The 26,271-nt window shown below is 43.8% G+C and overlaps 1 protein-coding gene across 1 annotated transcript in view; it reads right to left on the bottom strand.

The window, feature by feature from the left end:
- tnrc6c2 (trinucleotide repeat containing adaptor 6C2) overlaps positions 1–26,271 on the bottom strand; it is a 188,651-nt gene that overhangs the window by 27,996 nt on the left and 134,384 nt on the right. The window contains exons 5-6 of the mRNA XM_056280539.1: positions 11,466–11,535; positions 10,479–10,880 (exon numbers count right to left, since the gene is read on the bottom strand). Of these exons, the coding sequence (XP_056136514.1) occupies positions 10,479–10,880; positions 11,466–11,535 (472 nt within the window). The remainder of the gene's footprint in view (positions 1–10,478; positions 10,881–11,465; positions 11,536–26,271) is intronic.

The raw sequence follows: 26,271 nt of genomic DNA, 5'->3' as shown, positions 1-26,271 counted from the left end.
GAATTCCTACCATGAAATACATGTCCGCTAAGCTCATAAGCTGTCTGCCATGGCCTCACACATGACAGAAACACAAGGCCATCTATGAGATAATGCATTTCCCTTTTTTCCCCCCAAAGAGCCTTAAAGCCTCACAGACTACCCCCCCCAGCAGATTCAGCATGTGCCTGGCTCACTAACCTTTAATTACCCGGCCCAGGCTGTGCGTTTGTTAAATATTAGCCTTGTTTGGCAATTACGTTGCCTTACCTTCTATTAAACTGCTATTAGCTTCCATCAGATCGTTGCAGTGATTTACATAATTGCTAGAAGTTATCCATCACGAGATAAAGACCCAGTGGTCAAAACAATCCCATTAGATGAGGAAAGAGTCCATTTGTTTGAAGTACACACACCCACACACACACACATTTACGCTGACAGATATGTAGCTATAAGATACAAGCAGTACACCGCAGTGCTTCTGCATCCAATTTTCCCCTCAGCGTACTTATCTCCCGTCCCCAGGCGCCCTTATCGCGCAGGGTCGCCAGAGTGGTGGCACACACATGCACCCTCACACACGGCTGTATACTCAAACACTATAAGCTACTGCTATTCTTTATGCTCAGTTTGCAATCAGTTCCACACAGAGAGGAACTACTGAGCGCACACAGAAAACGAGATCCCTCAACTCTTACACCATGCAGTTTTTCAGGCTTTCATCAAAGTTGTGGAAGTCAATCAAACTTATGAAAGAATGAAAGAAAGAAAAAACAAGACACGCTCAGCTCAGCTTTCCCCTATTCTTTCACCCAAATAATTCAGCCTTTACAGGGCTCCAGACGCCAATGTGACTAGCTTTTTAATTTTGTGACCGTTTTTTCTGACAGTTGCCAGTGACCACCATTATCCACAAGCAAAAAAAAGAAAAAAAAAAGAAATGGCCATACGTTTTGTTTGTGTACTGAACTCTCATTTCTTGCGCCTGCACCTATCTGTTCTATCGCGTGAACTCCTGTATGGCTTCCATTACATAAACTTCTCTGCACTCCTGTCCTGCGGTGGTTGAAGCGTCGGCTGCACAGATGAACAGAAACAGCGGTTGAAGATGGCTTAACGTCACGTTTATCGGGTTAAAAGTAAAGCCCCTTGAGGCAAATTTGTAATTTGTGATATTGGGTTATACAAATAAAATTGACTTGACTTCGAGCCCCAAGATAGTCCAACCTTGGGGGTCGTCCCAGGTCATCCTCTGTGTGCAGTTTGCATGTTCTCCCCATGTCTGCATGGGTTTCCTCCGGGGGCTCTGGTTTCCTTCCACAGTCAAAAGACATGTAGGTCAGCTGAATCGGACATACTAAATTGTCCCTAGGTGTGAATATATGTGAATGTGTCAGCCCTGTGATGGTCTGGCAGCCTGTCTAGGGTGTCCCCACGCCTGCCGCCCAATGACTGCTGGGATAGGCTCCAGCATCGCTGCAACCCTGAGTAAGGATAAGCGGTTTGGATAATGAATGAATGAATGAACTTTATGAACAATGTTTAATTTAGCTCAATGGAGTTTGAATTTTGAAGTTAGATGTAGGCCAGGGTTCGAATTATGGGGGAGCTAAGGGGAGCTCGGCTCCCCTGAAAGAGATATGAGCTCTGAAAGCCTACCTTCGGGGGAGCTCTGAAACATTGTCTGAAATATTGTTTCACAGGTTATAGATTTTTATTTTTCTGTACATCAAGTTTCCTTTAATGAACAATAATAGTAAAAAATATGCCAATGTTGTGTTTATTCACTCATTACATTCCAATTTCTGAACATTTGTCTCCGCTATAATAAACATCATGCCGTCTATTCCTGCTGTGGCCATACATGCGTGGCAGCGCACTCAAAAAAACAAAAATTCACGTCACCACTTGAACTTCTTTTTACTGAGTTGGCCAGCTAACAAGTTAGCTAATGTGGTATATGAATGGTAAATCGCTAGAAAACGGTGATTTTATTCGGTAATTTTGAACGGTCTATGGATGAGTAGTCAGAATGTCAAAAGAAGACCCCAGGCCCCTGTGGTGGTTTCTGATTTAAAGTAAGAATCAGGGAATTACTTGCTCGAGCTGTGCGTTTGTGAGGACTAACCCTTGTCCTATTTACATTTTTGTTATAATTGTTACGTGATTCTGTTCCCTAACTGCGATAAAACTGGTCTATTCTGTTTTACCAAACTGTGGTCCGTCCCTCACTCACTCACTCACTCATGGATGACCTGAGAGGGACATTCAAAATTCATTGGAATAATAATAATCTAAATTGTCCCTAGGTGTGAATGTGTGTGTATGTCAGCCCTGTGATGGCCTGGTGGCCTGTCCAGGGTGTCTCGCTGCCTGCTGCCCAGTGACTGCTGGGATAGGCTCCAGCATCCCTGCGACCCTGACAGCAGGATAAGTGGTTTGGATAATGAACGGATGGATGGACTATTTTCCTTCCACCATTGCAGTGGGCTCTTATCCCTTGCAATACATTGTTCACCAAAATACACAAGTACCTAATTCCTCACCATTTCTTTGTCAACACCATCTTCTTCTTGACACTGTCTTCCTCGTTGCTGTGCCCCTCTGACTCTGAGCCCAGCAATACGCCCAGCACAGACATTGGCCTCGTCTTTGAAACTTGTGGTTGGACACTGGCTGAGTCATCCTGCTCCACACTTGTCTGCTGAAGCTGTTCCTTCTCACTTCTTTTGGCTTAAAGTGCAAGAGTCTGAACTTTGACTAGCAATTTTAGGATATCATCTGATGACAGCAACTTTAGCGTATGAAACCTGGGGTCAAGGTCAGCAGCAATGACACACATTTTGACCATCTTCTCTCAATGTGGTCTCGGCCCCCCACCTTGAAACTATCTGCTGTGCTGTCTTTATGGATGCTCAATAATCCAGGTAAGAAAATCAAAGAAAGAAAGTTGAATCAGATCATGTGGACAAGTTTATTGAGAAACGTTTCATCACTCATCTAAGTGACTTCTTCAGTCTCAACTGATTGCAGGTATCCCCACCCTTATAAACAATACAGTGGCATAACGACGGAAACCAATGATCAGTTTCATATGCAAACTGCCGTGAGCATTAACTAGAGTTTCAATGGCAATGTGTACTATTCATAGAGGATTGGGGAATGGTTGCAATCACAGCATTGTAAGATGGCAACAGATGTACTCTTAGGCCAGAGTACAGGCGACAGGAGAGACGTTGGGTATACTGAGAGAAGGATGCGGAAGATGGAGCTGCCAGGCAAGAGGAAAAGAGGAAAGCCAAAGAGGAAGTTTATGAATGTGGTGAGGGAGGACATGCAGGTGGTTGGCATGACAGAAGAAGACGCAGAGGACAGGAAGAGGTGGAAATGGATTATCTTTCAAAGAAGATGATATTAATAATGATAATAATAATATATGCGGGAGTTGCATATTCTCCCCAGGCCTGTTGGTGTGCAGTAGCTGTCTTTGTGTAGTGTGCATGTTCTCCCTGTGCTCAGGTGGGTTATCTCTCAACTAGGGGCCTTTCTGTGTGGAGTTTGCATGTTTTCCCCATGCTCACATGGGTTTCTTCAAACATCAAAATGAACCCCAATAAAACATGCAGAACACTCTCCTGTCCTGTCCCTGGCCACGACATGGATATCTTCCTGGAATTGGTCGCCAGGTGCTGCAGGAGAAGGTTGCCCACTGCTCCTGGCTGCCCCTGGAGGAAGGGCAGCAGGATGGGGGAAAATGCAGAAGGAACATTTCTTCAGCCACCACTCACTGTGTATGTGTGTGTTCTAGCGTGTAGCTTTAAGACAAATAAAGTCTCTCTTCTCTCTACTTTATGAAACATAACAGATTTCTCACTGTGCTTTGGCTGCAGAACAAGAGCTCCCCCACGTGGTGGGGGAATAGCTACATTCTTCCTGTCTATAGAAACAGTGTCCCCTCCTGGAGCTTTGTGAGAAGATGTGATATAAAAAGGACTGGGCTCATCTCCAAAGTCAACCACCCTGTCATAATCCATATGGCTATAAACCAAATTCTTCAAATGCATGATTTAATATGACATTTTGAAGAAAATTTTCGAGGCCTCACATGTTTTAAATCTAACAGAACTCTGTGCGTGTGTATAAGTGTTTGTCTCTCTTTTGGAGTCTGCACTTCACGAAGGCTGGTCTGGCATCAATTTCAGATCCCTTACTTTGGTGCACGCCTACTTGTCATCCATCCAAGACTTTGGAGAAAGGAGCAACCCAATAGAACATAACAGTTGGTTTTTTCAGTAACAGAGCAAGCTGTCTGTAGCTGCTAGGTGTTTGCTTTGCTCCAGCCAGAGAGAAAAACACAACGGCACGAGCAATTCAAAGACGCTGATGTCACACCTTTGCTTTCTGTTTCGTGCTCGCCTGCTGGGGTGCCATTTTATCAGACCTGAAACACAGCCAAGAAGTCGAGAAGCTTGCAGCCTCAAGAATATTTCACTTACTCCCCGTTGGTTTCGCTAGCACATGGCTCTTTCACTGAAGTGGGGGAAAAAATAGGTTGCATGATAAATTAACCATACACTAGAAAGCAGTATCCTTCTTTTAACATGACTGTCACAAATAGACAGCAAAACACACACACACACACACACACACACACACACACACACACACACACACACACACACACACATCTAAATAGGAGAGAAAGACAAGAGACAAGAGAATTCTGGTGTCTGGATGTAACAGAAAAAGGGGTCAGTCAGGGAGAGAGACGGAATGGAAAAATACCTGAAGAGAGATGCACAGGCGCCATCCTGAGAGGAGTTAACCCAGATCAGTGCAACGACAAGGATCAGTGGCAAAAGTGTTCAACGTGTTTGCTTGCAGCCAGCTAGAAAACGCAACTCAACGAGTGGTCGTAGACTAGAAAAGTGCTATTTAAAATGCAGTCCATTTACCATTTACAAAACCTCTGACACTCCCAAGGCCCAAGACACTGCTGTTGTTGGCTAAACCATGCATATAAAGTGTAAATATATCTATATACAGACAAACAGACAGATAGATAGCATGCAGACACATAAAGCATAAGCATGAAAAAAGTATTGCTGAATTGGCAGTGGGAGGGGTGGGGTGAGACTGAACATGAAAAGGAAGGGGAACAATTATTTTCAGTCTCTGTTTGCATTCATGCGTCATTAATGCTGAGCCTCTTTTCATTCCAGTCGCAATTAGGGGAGCACTCAATCATTGTTCCATAAGATCATATGGGAATGAAAATATAAACAAAGGTGCTCTCCATGTGTCCAACAGAGAACAAGACAAATCATACTTGTGTCCGTGTGGATGCATTGTATGCATCTGCGCATGCAGGTTGCAGGTAGAGGCATGTAGGCAACACTGTAGGACCTGAACCAAAGCCAAGTAATAACAATAACTAGCTGATGCTCAAGCATGCCAGCGTGGCTTATCCTAAAAATAGCAACGTTAAACAACAACAGCAAGGCAGCATGATGCCAGCAAACCAAGCAGAGTTGAAGCAGAAATAAACAAGAGATGAGCCTCTGATAATGAGACTAACTGCGATTAAAGAAACTGGCAGGTGGCCAAGAACCGGCCTTGGAAAACAAAAGGCAGCGAAACAGAAAGTGAGGAGAGAACGAAAGCGATGGAAGGAAAGGGGTGGTATCTCTATTGGGATTAGTACTGGCAAAGGAAAAAAAGGCGGCAAGACGGCGTATTAAAGACAGAGAAAGAGGAAGGGCGGTGATGGTGCAAAACTGTATGGATGACTGTTTTTAGGCTTGTGACTGACAAGCTTGGTCACTTGGACTCCACACTGGACACGGTTACTCTCCTATTCAGGGGTGAGGCATTTTCAGAGACAAAACTGTGACAAAAAGCTCTGAATTAGAGGGACAGAAAGAAAGGACTTGGGGTATTTAGTACTCTTTAATCCTCCACCAAATTGCCATCCCCTTTCAGGGGACTTCCGTGTCCTACACAGATCAGAGATGGTATATAGTTACTTATTTTTCCAGAGGCCGTAAAGAAGGAAAAAACAAGTGACAGATCGGTCACAGGAGGGTTTAGAACCTCATCCTTCATGTATTTCTACATCAGTAAAAAAAAGAGAGACATTAGAAGGAAGGACAGACCACTGTGGCCTTTCTGGTTTCCTTGGTAGAGTTTGGACTAAGGGGCCACTAGAGGGTTCTCTCACTTTGTGCATGTGAGTGAGTGAGTGAGTGAGCGAGCGAGCGAGTGAGTGAGTGAGTGAGTGAGTGAGTGAGTGAGTGAGCAAGTGTGAGAGAGAGAGAATGAGCGCTGGTCTGTTTCTCACCCTGAGCTCATGGAAAAACCCTCACTGGCCTTCCAAAATACCTTGCTGGCGTCATTAGGGCCCCCTAGTGTTGTGAATATCTGACAATTTAAAGCCATGCAAATTACCCATGATCTAAGGCTTGAGTGCATAAAAAGAATTGGCCCACATATGAAGAAATAACATTGCAGAGATACTTTATCCCGCTTAAAAAGAGGAAGACACTTGGGCAACATTACATATGTCATTGTAAGTGTCATTAACACTTTGACCACTAGCTGCAACTGCAATCAACTGCATACCCCATAATTGAATTTACAGATCTTCTTTCCTTTCTGTTTTAAAAATTTAATTGTTTGCATTCTATCATACTCTGGCCTAACAAGAGATATATTGGTAGAAGCCACTTCTCTACCTGCAAATTAAAAAAAATTAAATGAGAGGGCCCATTGTGTTAATAGCTCCAGGCAGTGTCCCCTCTGGCTAGATATGCTATGTCCAGGGAAGCAGCTGGTGGGCTACAGTTCCCACAGTCTGCTTGACTTAAGAGACCCACACTCAAACACCTGCTACTGGAGAGGCAGCCCAGGAGGCTGCTGGCACGCTGGCTGGCTGCTCAAGACCACTCAATGTTCCCCAGTCAGCTGGAGAGATGGGGGGATGGTGATGGGAAGGACAGAGAAAGAGAGGGGAGGGGGTAGGGCAAAAGGGTCTCTGCCCGGAGCTGAAGACAATCAGGCCTAAATGGCGTTGTTAAGGAGTGGCGTGAACACATTTGTGTCTTGGGGGGTTGGTACTGCCTTAAAGACTTTGTGGCGTGTCTGTAATCTGACTATATACCATGCAACATAACATGGTATACTGTATGATGAGCACTGGTATGGTTCTTCAGGTATGATTACCAATAGCTCAAAGGGCTGCAGTGTAACTCAAAAAATTTAACAGCCAAGAACCCTCCATTCAAAACCTACACAGCTACAAGAAAGGAGGTGGCTTTGTATGTGAGTGAGTGAGTGAATGAGTGAGTGAGAGTGAGACGATGGGTGGGTATGTGCCTGCACATGTTCATGTGCACATTCCCCATGAACTCAAAGCCAGCTGGCCTGAAGGCCAGAAACAGATCGGACACAACTAGGTCAGAACAGCATGCTCTGACTGCTGTGCAACCACAACATGTGTGCCTGCTTGTGTGTGTGTGTGTGCGTGCACCTTTGTGTGTGTGTACACCGGCACACTTGTGCAAATGTTTAAGTATTTGAATAAAGGAGCTTGTTTAGTTTGTGTCATCACACCCCTTAGGGCCAAAGCAACCTTATGAGAGGGGTGAGAGACTGGTCCTTAAAGAGGCCCAACTGTGGAGTAGAGAGACTAAAATTTAAGATTACAATCTTTGTTTTGTGGTGATCAAACTTGATTTGGCCATACTTTCATTATGGCTCTACTCTCTCTGTACTATAATCTACGATGAATAAAACAGGTTGTCAGGGTTTCTTCAAATGCAGGGCATTCAACATTTAAACTACAAAGTCCAATCCATAAATTATCGGTGTCTGCACCATCATTACTATAGCGCCTGTGGCCCAGGGCTATTAACAGTGCAGACAGGAAAAAGAACAGGTTGGAATGGAAAGCCCCAAAGACCAGGAGGAGAGAAGAGGAGATAGTGGAAGCTGTATCCAGCCTTGGGCGGTTCTGCCACAGGCAGTGTTGTCCTGAGTCAACCTTTGGACAACTGGGGCGAAGTGCAGGCCTAGGAAGACAGCCACTATGCAAGTAGGATGATAACAAGGCCCCCACAAGGAATTAATAGGCAATACAGTCAGATTCTGGATTGTAGACAATTGGGAGCCAAGACCAGAGTGAGATATAATCTCTAATGAAATTTGACATATAGCTGGTCTTGTTCTGTCATCTTTGTTTGAGGCAGCTGAATACAGAGAACATCTAAGTGGTGAATGGAGATTTAGTTTCTGAAGAAGACATCTATCAAAAATAAAAGGGAAAAAAGAAACCCACTTTGCTCCAGTGAGCATTTCGTCATATAAAGGCAAGGATAAAGGCAATCGGTCTCAATCTTCCCAATTAAAATTTCTGAACACAACAAATGGGCTTGTAAACTTGCTGACACACAAGACAAAATCTTATTTCAAAATCAAAGCAAAGCTGCCGGCAAAACTTTTCTTATGATTCACTTCTGTTGAATTGAAGCTGATCCTGTTACGTCACCGCATCAGAATACATAATTAAAACTATTTGTGCGTCTGGGTAGTGTGGCAGTCTATTCCATTGCCTACCAACACGGGGATTGTTGGTTCGAATCCCAGTGTTACCTCTGGCTTGGTCGGGTGTCCCTGTGTCGAAAGGTGCAAAACAAAAAACGTTTATTTTTATTATTATTATAACTGTTATTATTATTACTGTGTCTACGGGGGGGAAGCTGGATGTGGGTATGTGTCGTGGTTGTTGCACTAGCACCTCCTCTGGTCAGTCGGGGTACCTGTTCGGGGGGGAGGGGGAATAGCTTGATCCTCCCACACGCTATATCGCCCTGGTGAAACGCCTCACTGTCAGGTGAAAAAAGCATCTGGTGACTCCACATGTATCGGAGGAGACATGTGGTAGTCTGCAGCCCTCCCCGGATTGGCAGAGGGGGTGCAGCAGCAACCGAGATGGCTCAGAAGAGTGGGGTAATTGGGGAGGAAAAAAAATGGGAAAAAATCCGCCCCCCTCCAAAAAAGAAATTGTTCTTGAGGAAAACAACTTCACATATGAATTGCTAAATGAGACCAATATTCAATTATTAGTCTGCTGTGGCAACAGTATTAGTGAAGTGCTGTTTAACATAACTATGCACTGTAATTTGTGGCATAGGCCCAAGTACAACAACGACCTAAAAACAGGATACAAGACAAGGACCATTTTCCACCATGATGGCCAGTGCAGAGGGTTTTTGCTAGCTAGCTAGTTAGCTTCGCTGCCACGGTTGCAGAAGATTTGTATATGGGATGCATGGTGCTCTCCACGCAAAAGGTGAGCAAGTAATGAGAGGAAGCCCAAAGATGAAAAGTAGGAGGAGATGGAGACGGAGACAGGGGGAGGAAAAATGATGAAAGGAAAGAGAAAGAGAGACAGAGAAGAGAGACACGTGAGAGATGCAAACAGATGCTCGTGATAGCTCAATCTCAAAGCGCCAGGCATGAATCACTGTGTGGTGCACTGCAGAGATATCCCTGCATCTATGTCTTCTAAGTGGCAACATGTTGTACTAGAGGACATTCATCTTTGTGCCTGTACACTTTATTAAGCAGACAGCAACTGCTATTTAGACAGAAACACAATAAAGCCTTTAGAAACAATGCAAAAATGAGATCAGCAAAATGCCCCAAAAAATATCTCGAGTCTTCATAACAAAAAACTAGCTTTCTCAAAAAACATGGACTTCCTGAGAAGATGCCTATTAAAATCCCTGTTGGTCAGGAATGGAGGGTTTGTAAAGAGTGTCTTGCTGCCACACTAAAGGTTTGGGGAACAATGAACATGAGTTCATGGTTTGAACATACTGACAGATATTGTAAAGTTATTGCCATTTATATTGTATTCATAGCGTGTGATAATTTCATTTAGACATGCTTTATTCATGTGCCTGCAAAACACTAGCAAGCACACAGTCAATAAGTAGCTTACAGGCAAGTCTGAAAGTGGCCACAGGTGAGTTCATTAAAAGACTACCACAGGCTGTGGAGGTCTGAGTGTGTACGCTTTTGTGTGTTCCCTTGTGTGTTTGGAGGCAAGAGCACTCTCATGCTACAACTATTACAACCATAGCTTGCTCGCCCCCCCTCCCGTCAAACTAAATACAAATATAATGAGAGAAAAAACAAATATAGCAGGGTTTTGCCAAGCTTTTAGCGGTTTAGATGCTAATATTGCTTGTGTGGCATGCTTGGTAAAGGATAGGGACTTGCACATCTTAATAAGGCAGTCGGCAACTTTTGAAAAGATACATCACCTAGGAAAGGAAAATCAAGAGTGACAGAAAGTATTTCTTGAAGACATTTGAGGCCAGAGTCTTATCTTTCCACTTTCAGTGACCCAGAAATGACTTCGACCCAAACACTTTGAAATGTTTAATACAAAACCCAGATTTTATTTGTGGATAGTTTACAGTGGCACTGACCTGGATGGTGTTTGCCCTCTGAGGATGTGGGACAGTTGGGTGGGGTGCTGCTGGTCGTGGTCGGAGAAGAAGAAGAGTAGGAAGATGAGGGCAAAGAGGAAGAGGCAGAGAAGGTGAGCGCATTAAAAGCTCCTGCAGGCAGTGGCTGGCCTCTCTTCAGTAGCTGCTTGTGCTCCTGCTGGCGGAAGCGTGGTGGCACCTCCCGGGGTGGGTAGCGAGTGCTGGCAGAGGACAACGGGCACTGCTGCTGCTGGAGGGGAGCTGGAGTTGGGAGCTGGGCACTGGAAGAGGCACGCTTGCCATTGCCAGAAGATATTGAGGAGGGGGGCAGAGTGGGGTTGGCGGGGTGGAGGTGGTGGTGGGGTGGGCTGGTACTGAGTTTAGTGGGAGTGGGCTCTGGCACTGAGTGGAGAAAAAAATACACACAGAAACACATAACCAGGTATTAATGCCCGGGGTAGCTCACAATTAATCCTCCATACAATATAGGGTTGGCACTGTCAAAGGTGGCCTTAATTTGTCCTTCCAATAAAGAATTAGTTCTATATGCTGATTTTTAGCTTCTGCCTCATGGTTACCGGTTGCCTCTGGCATCTTCCTCATCATTACTCCCATTTTGTGTGCTAAGAATACACAAAATAGGGGTCAATCCACAACAAAGTGGTGTGCTTCTTCAAAACAAATTTAATATACGAGTAGTAACCATCCAAGAACACTAATTGACCAGTTGAAAAATCCACTAATGGAATGAATGCCTGCAACGTAAAAGAACAGACTGACATCATTATTTAAGTTTTAAGGTTTGCATAAGTATTTTAATGAATGCTCCTGTTAGACCAATAAAAGGTTCATAATATGAAATAATACAGCAGATGATGTCTTGGACTCTTGTTGAGTATGGAACACAAAGCTAAATGAACAGCTCCCAAGTGTAGCTGTAAAGTGAATTTTCCCCATTCACCCCAAAACCTCCACCCTACCCCCCACCCAGGCTGTTGTTGTTGGAGCATATGCTATAGGCCCAGACAATACGAAAAGGGCATTTTACTTCTGCTGACTGAACATGCACACATGCACAAACACAAGCACACATGTACACAAATCCCAACCCTTCCCGTAATGGGCTGATGTGACCTTTTCCTGACCAGTTCATATGACCGGTGAGACATATAACAGAGCATTAGTGTGAAAGGTTTTAATATTTGCAGATTCTGGCTAGCTTGCAAGTTTGGCTGATAACGTTTTTTCCACTTAATCTTCTTTGTTGAACACAGAGGCTAAGTCAGCAGCAAACTACAAGCTGCCTCGGACCTTGGCTAAGAGCATGGAAGAGATCAGCTGTGGCTGATACAGGTGTAAATATGTATGCCCATGTTGTGTAGCATTAATTCCTTGTGTAGGTCTCTCATTTTAGGAAGCGTGTGGATGCTTATGTATTCATGGGCACAAGAAAACTATGCAATATATCTGTACCTTTTGCTCATGGGTGTCTGTGACAAGCGCTGTGTGATGAAGCACTACAGTGAATTGCTCCAAAAGCAAGCACGTGAATAGTTCATGATGTTGTTCATGATGATGATACTGGGAAGGGGGGGGCTGTCAAAAATTAATTCTACATCAATCTGACTTGATTTTGTCTGCACTTGAAGAAATGATGTATCTCCCATTCCAGCACTCTTTCGGAAGACTGATGGGGCAGATAGGTTTCTTCTGACACCACTGGTCCAGTTCTAACAAACCTTACGAAGACGCTGCATCTCTGAGCTACAGCATATAGTATTCAAACAACTGTACACTGATTGGCGTGGAGGGCGACTGCATTATTTGCTGAAGATCACGTTCACTGTGGTCTCGTTTCTTATATAATTCTTCCCAACAAACAGTGAGACAGGTAACACTCGAGAGGAGGGATACAAGAAAAGAGAAAAGGTGGGGTTGAAGAGGGCAAAAGGAGAAAGAATGAGCTACAGCATAGGGTTGAGTGTAAGACATGATTTCCCCCCCCCTTAAAAATCAGGATTATGTGAGAAATAGGGCAAAATTAAAACAAAGCTCGCACTGCCACCTCGCACAGACAATGTTAATTACAGCCTCAATCTAATTAGTGTGAAAAGTCTAAACTATTTCTAGGTTTCAGGCAGTGAAAGCCTGTCGCTGACAAATCTGTGTTGCAGTGTTGGAGATTAGCTGGGTATACACACAGACACACACACACGCATGCACACACAAGCCTATGCTGCAGCAATGGGGATTAAAGAAAATTCAGAGCGCTGAGGTATTCGTGGTGCCTGCCAAAAGCCCGTCCAATAGCACAGCCATAATCAGAGACCCTCTCGGTGAACACAACACTAATCCAGATGGCTGCCTACCTAGTAACACACACAGGGGGAAATCATACGCAGAAAATGCAGCCACGACATGTTGCCATGACACACAAGTTCAAGACACAAAGCATCTACAGAGAGAGTGAGAGTGAGAGTGAGAGAGAGAGAGAGAGAGAGAGAGAGAGAGAGAGAGAGAGAGAGAGAGAGAGAGAGAGAGAATGAAACACATATTTGGATGAGACAGAGAAAACTGACATGTTCCCCACCCCCAGCAATAGGTGGCTGGCTGCTTCCTCGGAGCTGCAGCTGGTAACGCACGTCACTGATTAAATTCAGCTCAGCCTGCCTGATGCCGCCTGAGCCAATCAGACGCGGAAAACACACCGCCCTGCCCCCTCGCTTCGGTTCCCCTCTGCCTCCCAATCCCCTCTCCCCTTTCTCTGTCGCTCTCCTTTTCCATCTCTGGCTGCTGGGCTTGATATCCCTCTCTGCTCTGTCCGCCATTACCTCATCCCCCGGTATCCCCCCCCCCCATCTCGTCTTTCTTTACATTTTGCCATCCGCTTTCTCTTCACCTTCTTTCATCCTCGTGACAACCCCACCCCACACGTGTCCTCTGCTGCCCCTGCCTATCTTTTTCCTCCCCTCTTTTACACTCTCTCCTTCTCCCTCCACTTAGTACCATTCGCCTGGCATGCCGTTTACTGCTGCCGTCAGTCCGTTACAAGAAGTAGGCCAATCTAGAAGAACCACACAAGAAGGCAGTCTCTTAATTTATGATTGCAACACAGAAGTGATTCAGACAACCCGTGTGTGTTGGTGTGGGTTGTTGTGGTAGGGTGGTTATAACAAACCGACAACTCCTCAATGTTATAAAAGGGCAAAAATAGCTTTCCCTTGCCTTACTATTTTTAAACAATTTAAACGTCAGAGAGACATGGTCGAACTTGAATGGCAACATTGAAAAAGTGAAAATATTACCTGAAAAACAAAACGGAAAACACATATTGCTAATCTAACAAACGTAACAAGGCCTATAAAACATGAAATGTAAAAAAAAGAACTGGAAATAAATATCAAAACAGTCCCAAACAACGACCGGAACTAAAAACTACTAGAAAGACCATGGGCAGTCAAAATGACCACCCCAGTTTTTAAACTCTATATTCTATCAAAATAAATTAATACCCAGTTGAGACATTAATGCATTACATATGTTAGTATGTCTGTTAAGAAACGACTGACACCAAAATTAACATTTTAACAACTTTAATACTATCCAAAGGAATTGAATAAAGTGCAGCTGGACTTGGTTATATATCCGTGAAGACGTTTCACCTCTCATCCAAGAGGCTTAATCAGTTCGTGCCTTTCTGACTAGACCAAGCTAGTCTGACTGGCTGGTGATGAAACTTAGATATTTAGCCTCTTTGGGGTCGTTATCAGAGCTATTGATGTCAATGGCTCTTTTGTCTTCCGATGTTTAGCAACGACGTCGTTACTAAACAAACACAAAAGTTATATACGTATATATAACCAAGTTATAGCTTGGTTATATATATATATATAACCAAGTCCAGTTGCACTTGATTCAATTCCTTTGTATAACTATGACCTGGATGAATGAGAACACTCACAGACAACTTTAATACTATTTTTCAAACAATTTAAAATGGCCGCTGTCCAACGCCTGTAAATACTGCAACGCCTCATGGTAGTCATGGTGTGTCTGAAACGGCATCTGTAACCAGACATGTTGGCAATAATCAAAAATCAAGTTTAGACTATTACTCTGCACTGGAGAACACTAGTGTTTCTAGGACAGAGCAATGAACTTTACGAAGGAAATGATGCGACCGACACACGTCGTAAATAGTGACATGATGTGCACAATAACGCGCAAATTACATGCGTTCATTTTGACCACTCATTGTCATTTTAGGTAGATCTTATCATAACTTTTTTTTTTTTGCAATTGATCTAAAACTCATTTTAATGCAAACATATGCAATTTTAGGGGCATTCAGGGAGTAGCAGGTCTGTATTTTTTTTCCCCACCAAGTTATTAAACTTTGAATATCCAAAACGGTCAAAATGACCAGCTTGGTCGTTTCTAGTGTTAAGTTACATTACACCTCCAAAATCATACAATAACTGTCCCTTTTACAGTGCCTGATAGGAAATAGCAGTTTTTATGCCAAGTAGCCAGGTAATGTGCAATCATCTGTAGGATAAGCTTATGTGTATCAACAAAAGACAGTCTAAAGAAGTGGAAAGAAAAAGTGTGCGTTTGAGTGTGTGTGTGTGTGTGTGTGTGTGTGTGTGAGGGAGACAGCATCTGAACAAACAAATGCATTTTTGTGAGGCATGTCATTTTGCAGAGGAGATATCCTTCTTTTAATCCATAATAGATCCCTAAAGAGTTTCGGGGGAAGGTTAAAAGAGAATAAAAAAAGAGAAGTGGGAAATCCCTTAGATGAGGCGGAGCGCCTGTGAAAGCGAAATGAGTCACTCAAGAGTATTCTGGTTACACTCACCGCCACTCAAAGGAAATTGAATCCACACAGAAATGGAGTGAGGTGGCAGTCTTTTTGCCTAATAAATTGGTTGCAAAGCAGCCCTGCAAAATAAACATGGTTTCCCCCAGCCCCTTGCACATATACACAGCCCACTGAAGCAGTGTCTTTTCCTGACCACAGATTGGCTGTGTCAAACAGGCAAGGTATTTTGTAAGGGCCCATTTTCCTCTCTTGAGGATTCTGAACAAATGTCAAGTTTTTCTTGCTCAATTTTCCAACTTGAATTTAATGAGACTGATCTGCTCCTTGGTCGGTCCTCTTTAGGGCCTGTTCTGACCTGGTATTTTGTATCCATATGTATGCAGATTGTGTCTAGATCTAGGTGAGACAGACTGCAGTTCAAATCTGGTATTACAATACATCTCAAATGCGTGTCAAAAGGCCACTCGTGATTGGATCTCAGGTCCCTGCTTAGTATGCAAATAACGCGCATGCAGCTTCTGTTAACATAATATACCCAACACAGACAATACATATGGGCATCTATTCTTTTCTTGTCTTACATCATGCAAACCAACTTGCCCAGAATGTTTGGTGCACTGTTAATATATGACTTTTCAAGATGTTAAGATATCATAGACAGGGGGGCGGCACAGTGGTTAGCGTGGTCGCCTCACAGCAATAAGGTCCTGGGTTTGAACCCCAGGGTAGTCCAACCTTGGGGGTCATCCCGGGTCGTCCTGTGTGGAGTTTGCATGCTCTCCCCGTGTCTACGTGGGTTTCCTCAAGGTGCTCCGGTTTCCTCCCACAGTCCAAAGACATGTAGGTCAGGTAAATTGGCCATACTAAATTGTCCCTAGGTGTAAATGTGTGGGCCCTGTGATGAACTGGCAGCCTGTCCAGGGTGTCTTCCTGCCTGCTGCCCAATGACTGCTGGGATAGGCTCCAGCATCCCCGCGACCCTGAGCGGGGATGCTGGCGGTTTGGATAACTGATGGATGGATGGATCATGGACAGGGTCGCAAGATTACTCCCGTTCTGTCAGTGACATGTTGAAAATAATTCCACAATCTTGTCTTGGCCCAAATGAAGTTATAAAAACAATTTCGTCCCACCCATTATTACGGTTATTACTAATACCATTACTACTCGTATTATTACTAAGAGAGTGGACTAGCCTTATAATGCAATGCAATGACTTTGACTTGAGATTCTGGACATCCCCTCCCTCGTTTGTCCTGCTTAATTCCCATGCAGATTATTGTTCTCTGGCCATTTTTTGGCTGGACCGGGCCAGCAGGAAAGCCCTACAAACACGACTGACTGAGTGATCACATTTGACACAACTGGGCCGCTAGATCAGGTGACCAACAACATCAATGAAGTTACACAATTGGTCGGCCAAGCACCGAGAGGCATGAGGGACAGTGCACAGTTAAAGCACCCCACATAAAAATCACTCGGACAAAACACTCACTGGTGAATTCACAAAAGAATTGCGTGGCTTGATGACATCAAGGATGACATTGAACTTGCCTACTGTGTTCTTGGCGCAAATCCACCATTTATACTTTGCCACATTACAATCAGACACAAAACAAGGGCAAATTGCACTTGGCTGCAAAACTTTATGGGCGTGTTTGCGCTGTAATACCATGAGCACAATACTTTTGTGAATCAGACCTTGAGACGGGGCAGATAGCGATTGCAAGTGATGTGCAATTCATGGTGCAATCAGCGGCCGCAATCCATTTTTTGTGAATTCGCCCATTAATACAGAGAGAGTCTTAGAAAAATGAGATATCCGCAGATAGAAACAGATGAAAGAGGAGTTCACAGTAATTAGAAGTTATAATTAAAATTAAATTATTCTCTTTCAAATCAAACATCCCGAGATATGAGTGGAAAGTATTGTTCTTGCAACTGCATTTATAACCCTTGTTTTTACTTGAATGTAGCTTAACCATGTCATGTGATATGCTACTCCCCCCCCCCTTTTTCTCCCCAATTATATGTGGCCAATTACCCCACTCTTCCGAGCCGTCCCGGTCACCACTCCACCCCCGCTGTTGATCTGGGGAGGGCTGCAGACTACCACATGCCTCCCCCGAAACATGTGGGGTCACCAGCTGCTTCTTTTCACCTGAAAGTGGGGAGCTTCACCAGGGGGACGTGGCACATGGGAGGATCACACTATTCGCCCCAGACCCCCCACCCCAAACAGGAAACTGCTGACATTATTGCCACCTTAAACCCTCAACGCCAAGGACTCGCATCAAGAAATATAGGCTTTCTTGTTTCAACCCGGCATATTGATATTTCCATGTCCAATTTCCTCCAGGTCTCTTGAACATTTTTCCTTTGACATGCTATGAACGATAAATGGGGGATTTTGTCTTCATTATTACCTGCAGATCTAACGGGGAAGAAAGACTGCTCTTGACCTGTATGACTCAGCCCACCACTTCACAGGCAGACTGAGGCAGGAACTGGGACGAGAGGTAGACAAGAGGATGAAGAAAATGAAGTAATTGCAGGAATAGGGAGATGATACAGCATACTATCCAGTGAGGGTGTGTGAGAGAAAAGCTGGAATCAAATGTTGATAGTAATGATGGAGAAAGAATATCGACTCAAAGACTGAAAACTTAAAATGATTAAATGTATTCAAATCAGGCCGGGCAAAGTGAGAGACAGCTTTGGAAGCAAACCACACACTACAATGTGGCGCTCGCCACAGCCTTAGTAACATGTAATGAATGGCTGTATTAAAGTTGAGAGAGGGAACCAGATAGATGTCCGTTTGAAACAAGTGCACTGTAAATTCCACTTCTCCCTCCAGCTGAGGCGCTCTTAAGCAACTATCCAACAAACTTCTTCCAATTATGGCCTCACAATCATGGTATATTTGATAAAGAGGCACAGCGGTCCAGTGGTTAGCATTCTTGCCTCACAGCAAGAAGGTCCTGGGTTCAAACCCCGGGGTTTTCCAACCTTGGGGGTCATCCCAGGTCGTCCTCTGTGTGGAGTTTGCATGCTCTCCCCATGTCTGCGGTGGGTTTTCTCCAGGTGCTCCGGTTTCCCCCACCACCAAAAAGACATGCACGTTAGGGTTAATACTCCTGTCTGTTCCCCTGACCGAGGCATGGCAAGACGAACTGGAGTTGGTCCCCGGGCGCTGCACGGCAGCTGCCCACTGCTCCTAGCTACACAGCTAGGATGGTTTAAATGCAGATAGGAATTTCCCCATGGGGATTAATATAGTATATCAATCAAATCAAAATCAAAGAGAGAGAGAAAAAATCCAGTCTAGTGCCAGACGGTGCAGGCTCGCTCATGTCCTCTGTCTATTGTCTGCACAGCCACTTTAGGATGCAGCAATGTTTATAGTGGGGGAGGGAAGGAGATTATGTTCAGCCCTTCACACCATACATGAAAATCCATTTATTAAAGCTCTAAAAGTTAAGGCTAGGCTCTGGGCAAGGAGACTTGCCTTAAAAGGGGTTTTATATTGGTGTAAATTATGCTTTATATGCACAGTGGCTTCAAGAGATTTTCTACTGGTGTCCATTAATATTACATTGCATACTTGTGTTAGAGAGCATCAGTGTTTTCCCTTAGTGTGCCAACGGGTCAGGCAACAAAAAACAAGAGAGAAAGAAATCCATGCCTTTTAGCAACATTGTACTAAAATGCTGACAGTATATCATAAAATACTGACTCCACTTCATTTATCCCCCAGTTAATGAGGAAAACAAAATGTTGTTTCTCTCAGTTGGCTTAAGTGCATTTAACACCATTACACAGTCGAGAACCAAGGGTTCAGATATGACTCCAAGCCTTAGCTACACATCAGATCCTCTGTCTTCCCTCGTTCCACTCACTTTTATCACTGCGTACCATTGTAGAAATGCCTTGAAAATAAACTTTTTCACGTGTCTAACTCAATTTGAATCAACTAAAAAGGGAGGTGAAAGGCCTTGGTTACTTTTGAGGTATAACCTAGAGAACCCTAAATGAGAAGGTGAGTATTGGGTCAAGCGTCCACATGAAGGTGCTGTCTACAAGTAGCAGTCAAGACATAACAGCGTTGCACATGCACAAGCAGAAATGCAAACGCACACACAAACCCAAAAAATGTCACAGCTCCTCACCCCTCATCCTTCCCACAGCAGGTTGCTTTGGAGACTGAGAGTTGCCTATCGCACCTCCATTTCCCCAAAACCCCTTTTACCCCCATGTTGAGCTACTGACACCCCACCCATGAGTCTCCTAGTTCATCTCAACTGTGCCTATCCCGTCTGTTGAGATTAATAGAAAGTTGTCCCTTTGAATGTTTTATCTGTTTCTGATCTAATTGTTGCTAACCTGCATATGTAAGGAATTTTGCTGCAATCCTATTACATCACCAACCAAGGTTTGGGCCTGGGGGCAAAAACTGCCCAAGAATAACCCTTCCAAGATATATCAACTGCATGGGGTAGTAACTTTTTAAGCCCAAGATAAAAATGAGAAATCTTGTCTACAACAACCACAATCCCAAGTTCACAAGCGCCTTCTGATTTCATAGGTTTATTTGGGGAACACTATTATCAGTCATTCCATATTTAGCCCCATCCACATTTTAAGAGATCAGGATGAGGATGTTGATCAGGTGAATCAGCCAGCTTAAATTGTCGCTAGGTGTGAATGTGTTGGCCCTGTGATGGTTTGGCAGCCTGTCCAGGTTGTCTCCCCGCCTGCTGCCCAATGACTGCTGGGATAGGCTCCAGCATCCTGCGACCCCAATTAGGATAAGCGGCTTGGATAATGGATGGATGGATGGATGGAGGAGAAAAATTTCACAAACTTGAAGATAATGCAATAATGACCAACGTACTAGGGGCATGACAAAATTTGACTACAGTAGATCTCATTAACAAAATCAATCCACCATAATTATTTTTGAGCCGTGCAGGAAATACATGGCACTAATTCAGCACCATATCCGTGCATGTACAAAAACACCTTGCATTAAAAAGAAGCATAACTGAAACCAGCTTTAAAGACAGGACTAATAGTCATATCTGGTCATCTGACCCATTCCAGCATGAAGGGCCTCATTGCTATGGGTGGGGGTTTGTTGGTGTAGGCTGGGGGTGGGGGTGGGGTACAGGTGGTACTATCAAACTGGCTCTTGTGTCAGCAGTGTAAGCAATCATAAAACATCGATGTACACAGAGAGAAAAACGTGACTCTAAATTTGAGGGCCCCTATTTGCACTTCACCCGCACCCCCCCCCAACAACAATTTCCAAAAAGCCACAATCCCTTCGCCCCCTACTACTTGACATGCACATGGGACAAGTAGTAGAAGGGGGGTTGAACAATTAGGCTCAGCAGTCATAAATCCACAGGACATAATTCAGAACCTATTCACTGATCATTTATTGAGTATCTACAATAAATGTGGTTAAAATGAGAGAAAAGCGGCTGTGCTCCGAAAGTGAATTAGCCTCTAATTGGATTACGTTCCATGATATTCCCTTTCAAAAATGTTGACGCAGTTAATTGAACACCAAATTGCAAAACTGATCCAAAACGATGAAATTATGCAACAAACTAATAATAATTGTGTGTGGTTTACCAGTCCTTCTCTCCAAAGGACTGGTGAACCACGCACAATTATACAGTTAACGCCACGGTGACACCTTGTAAACATGCTTCAACCTGATGTGGACATCCGGGGGGGGGGGGCAAAAGCAAATAGAGGGCAGAGAAACGTCAGAAAGAAACAGCATGGGTAAGGGGGGGGGGGGTGAGAGACTGACATGCACAACGTTTTGTTATTTAACCTCTCAGCAGTGAAACATGTGTGGGCAGCAGGAATCAAGCACAGCTGCTGATTATCAGGTTATGGGAATGTGAGAGGTGCACCATGGTATTACTAGGGCTTTACATATGCATTGGTGTCACTCCCTGTTTCGGGCTGTGTTTTCTCATAACTTTATGAATCTTTTTTTCTGTGTATGGGTGTGTATGCATGAGTGAGTGTGCATGTTGAGACAGCCATAATGGGGAGCATATTATTGCCTTGGCTGTTTTGCAATTCCATGATCTAAGCATTTGCTTCATTAACACCCAGAATGGATGGAGAGGCTGACAGTCCCGTTGGGGGGACCCATGTGTTTCCATGTGTGTGTGTGTGTGCGTGTGTGTGTGTGTGTGTGTGTGTGTGCGTGTGTGTGTGTGTGTGTATCTATAAATGACTGTGTGAATCAAGGAATATGTTTTTGCATTTAGATGAATATGTACATTTTTCATGATTTGTGTATGTCGTGTGTGTGTGTTGGTGTGTGGATGTGTGTGTGTGCAGCAGTCCAGCTGGCTGATTGGGACGGCAGTGGTAGCAGTCATAATCAGATGGAGATGGACGTATGCAGCGCTGAATAAACAGCATCCTGCCCTCAGTGGTAATGGGGACCAGGGACTGTGGGTGAAGGAGGGAGGGCCAGACAGTGGCCTCTACCTCAGCCTGTTTTTGGGGGTGAGGGGGGACCCTGAACTCTCTGAAGCTCCATGTCTAATGGGGGGCAAAGAAGTTAATTCCACAGTGGTGGCGCCTCATCTCATTTTCATACATATGAACACGGCAGGCGGAGATCGATTACCACAAACAAATTGAAATGCCTGGGATTAGGCGGCCTGCTCCCAGGGAGAGGGAAAGAGAGAGATGGTGAGAATAAAAGAGGGTGCTGGATAGTGTGTGTGTGTGTGGGGGGGGGGGGGCTGGCTATACGAGTTCCAGCAAGTGTATAAGGAAGGCAGAATTCACTGATATGGATGAAAAGACACAAATCACCGCCGCATACTGATTTACTCTCTTCCCCCTCATAGACACATACAAAGGAGAAGCGCACACACACACAGACACCTCTATTATGGGGCGTCACAGATGAACACTGAGCTTGCCCACCTGTTGAGATTATCAAAAGGTAATAAGTGTTCATGGTCAAACTCGCAGAAGTTTGGCTGATGGGTTGACACATTAAACAACAAATTGACCCCCCCCCTTTTAATCTGCTAGAGACAAAAGACTCAAACACCCCCCACCACACACACACACACACATGCATGCAGCCGCGCGCGCACACACACACACTCGTATAGTTGTGAGGACCCCTTACTGAAGACTTTCCATTCCATAGTAACCCTATTCTTAATAATAATTATTATTAATAATAATAATTAATAAGCAATTAATAATTCCTAATGGGAGCAGCCGAAAGTAGTAGTAGTAACCCTATTCTTAACTATCAGAACTACATGCCTAATATTAACCCTTACCCTAATCCTAACCTTAATCTTGAACCCTAATCCTAACCGTAAAATAGTCCCTTGAAGAAGTGAGAACCGGCCAAAATGTCACAAACCAATTTTGTCATAAAAAAAAAAGGCTGCTATCAATGGTCAAATGTCAAGTGTATCATTGTGCGCGCACACACACACACACACACACACACACACACACACACACACACACACACACACACACACACACATACACACGCGCACGTGCACAAAGTCAATATTTCCCTATCCAAATGTCTCTCTCTCTTACTTTCACTAAGCACACAACACTCTATCCGTGTCATCAGTCCTGCATTACAATAACACATTGACATCGACTCTACCCATCCCTTTTGGGACTACTACTTAATGTTCACGGCTTCATTACTTTTTTTCCTCTTCCTTCATTTTATTTCTTTTGGCAAACACCACTACTGTCCTTCTCTCCCTTGCTTCTCTTGGCTGTGTCCCCCTTTCTGCAGGCCTCCCTCCTCGTCAACTTTCCCTTAATGGCAATGGGTCATCAATATACTTCACCCCTCCCAACCCTTCCTCTTCTTACAGCGCGCACGCGCGCACACACACACATTTACTGAAGGCGGTGAGATACTTCGAGCTAGATTTGTTTCCTGATGACAGCCACATGCTATATAGTCTCTCCTCCCACACCAAACTTAAAACGCCACAGAAAGCCCTTCTATGGGGCGTCCGGGTGGCGTAGCAGTGTATTCCGTTGCCTACCAACACGGGGATCATCACTGGTTCGAATCTCCGTGTTACCTCCGGCTTGGTCAGGTGTCCCTACAGACACAACTGGCCGTATCTGTGGGTGGGAAGTCGGATGTGGGTATGTGTCCTGGTCGCTGTACTAGCGCCTTCTCGGTCGGGGCGCCTGTTCAGGGGGGTGGGTGGGGGGGCTGGGGGAATAGCGTGATCTTCCCATGCACTACATCCCCCTGGTGAAACACTTCACTGTCAGGTGAAAAGAAGTGGGTGGCGACTCCACATGTATCGGAGGAGGCATGTGGTAGTCTGCAGCCCTCCCCGGATCGGCAGAGGGGATGGAGCAGCAACTGGGACGGCTCGGAAGAGTGGCGTAATTGGTTGGATACAATTGGGGAGGAAAGGGGGGGGATCCCAAAAAAAATAAAATAAAGAGTCACTCCATTGTGAAGTATCAAAAACATACTTTTCAGGAGGCCTCGAAGCCTAATAGAAGCAAACTAGCTTGGTGTGAAGCCTTCAGAACAAGGACTGACAGGCCCACATCATAGCCATAGCACTGCAAAATGGGGGAAAGCATGATAAAATATAGGTCAAAGGTTAAGGCCAGTTGCTGTGCCCTTTACTGAAGTCCAGTGGTCACACCCAGATGATCAGGCTGCCACTCAGACTGGGGCAGACTGGTGCCTGTGCATGCAGGCATACACCTCACACATGCAAGCCCATGTACAGACACACAGTCACACTGGTACAAACACAGTCACACTGGTACAAAGGCATACAAAACCATGTCTGAATATCTAGTTATCATTTCACTGAATTACAGTTAAGGCTGATCCCCAACTAAATTCTTAACCTTAAAATAACCCATTATTATGACTAACCAAACAATACAATAACTGAACATGTGAACATGCTGCTGCATCTTTTCCATAATGTACATCTGTTATGTTTTTATTTATTTTTCTACCAATGATCTTGATTCACCCTGCTTTTACATAGAAATATACATCTGTTTATTCTATTTTATAATTATTTAATTATTTCTATTTCTATTTATGGCACCAAGTACTTTATTTTAGTTCTTTATATTTTGTATATTCTCTGTAGTTTTTGCTTCATATTCTTGCTGTTGTGTGTATTTTTGATATTGTGTGCTTTTGGATTATGCAGGCTGTAATAACACTAATATCCCTCAGGATCAATAAAGTATCTATCTATCGATCTATCTATCTATCTATCTATCTATCTATCTATCTATCTATCTATCTATCTATCTATCTATCTATCATGCAATTTTATGTACACAAAACCAGAAAGGGAGGAATAAAATTATTCATTTTACTTAAACGTCAACTAGATAATTTTTCTACACTTTTTTCAGATGTGCAGGCAATCCTGCCTGCATCATCTTATATTGGATCAGATATAAGCACAAACAGGTCCTTGGGTTTACTGTTGGTAAAAGGGAAAATTGGGGGCACTTAAGTTGCATTAGAACGCGCCATCATAACTAATTTCACAGCCATTAAGTGAGAAATTCGACAGTGCCACGTTAAAAAGAGTCCAAGGGCATACGAGGACATGGCTCTTTCAGCTCTACTTACTCTGCATTTCAACTGAACTCCATGCCCCCCCTGCAATTCCCCCTCCCCCCTTCCACCTCCCCTTCCCCCTTCCCCACTATCTGCACCAGTGTTCAGTGCCGTAGAGGGTCTGGGTGCCTTCACAATCCAGAACGATCCAGTATTTCTTTGGTCGCTTGATTTTCTTCTGAGCTTTGTCAGAGCTGTCCTCTCAGTCTCGGTGTATGTGTATGTGTAACTGCAGGTCTTAGCAGCAATCTCTTGGCTTTGTCCTGCCGACGACAATGTTCATGAACTTTCTGAATGCATTGCACCGTGCTAACCTTCTGTTTGTATCTCTAAGCACATGTGGGCCCATGTTGTGCACCTGTCCCCCCCCCTCTTTCTTTCTCTCTCTCTCTTTTCCAGGACAATTTTTCTTCCTTCACGGACTGTCTACAAGGGATGGGTAATGTTAAGATTTTAATGGTAGTACTACTCCTACCAATACTGCTTATCGATCCAGTACTTTTATTGGTTCTTTTTGTTATTTCTTTAAGAGATAAAAACAAAACAAATTAAGAACAGAATAAACATTACTTTATTGTCTCATGTATGGACAAAACGTTATTTTTTAACTAGTACGACCGCGATTTCACTCCTACCTAACACGACCATGGGCGGTCAAAATGACCGCCGGTTTTTGAACTCTATACTCTGTCAAGATAAATACCCAATTGAGATATTAATGCATTGCATATGTTATAGCATGGCTGTTAGGAAATGACTGACACCAAAAATTAACATTTTAACAACTATAATACTATTTTTAAACAATTTAAACTCCTGAGTGACACGTTCGAACTTGAATAGCAAAATAGAAAAAGTAAAAATATTACCTGAAAAACAAAACAGAAAATACCTATTGCTAATCTAACAAATGTAACAAGGCCTGTAAAATGTGAAATGTAAAAAAAATAACTGAAAATAAATATTGAAATAGTCCCAAACAACAACTGAAACTTAAAAACTACTAGAACGACCATGGGCGGGCCCACGGTTTTTTTAAAACTCTATATTCTGTCAAGATAAATACCCAATTGAGGATATTACTGCATTACATACACTACCGTTCAAAAGTTTGGGATCACCCAAACAATTTTGTGTTTTCCATGAAAAGTCACACTTATTCACCACCATATGTTGTGAAATGAATAGAAAATAGAGTCAAGACATTGACAAGGTTAGAAATAATGATTTTTATTTGAAATAAGATTTTTTTTACATCAAACTTTGCTTTCGTCAAAGAATCCTCCATTTGCAGCAATTACAGC

This window comes from Lampris incognitus, chromosome 5 (genome assembly GCF_029633865.1).
Source record: "Lampris incognitus isolate fLamInc1 chromosome 5, fLamInc1.hap2, whole genome shotgun sequence".
Lineage (NCBI taxonomy): Eukaryota > Metazoa > Chordata > Actinopteri > Lampriformes > Lampridae > Lampris > Lampris incognitus.
This window is presented reverse-complemented; position numbering and strand designations above follow the sequence as displayed.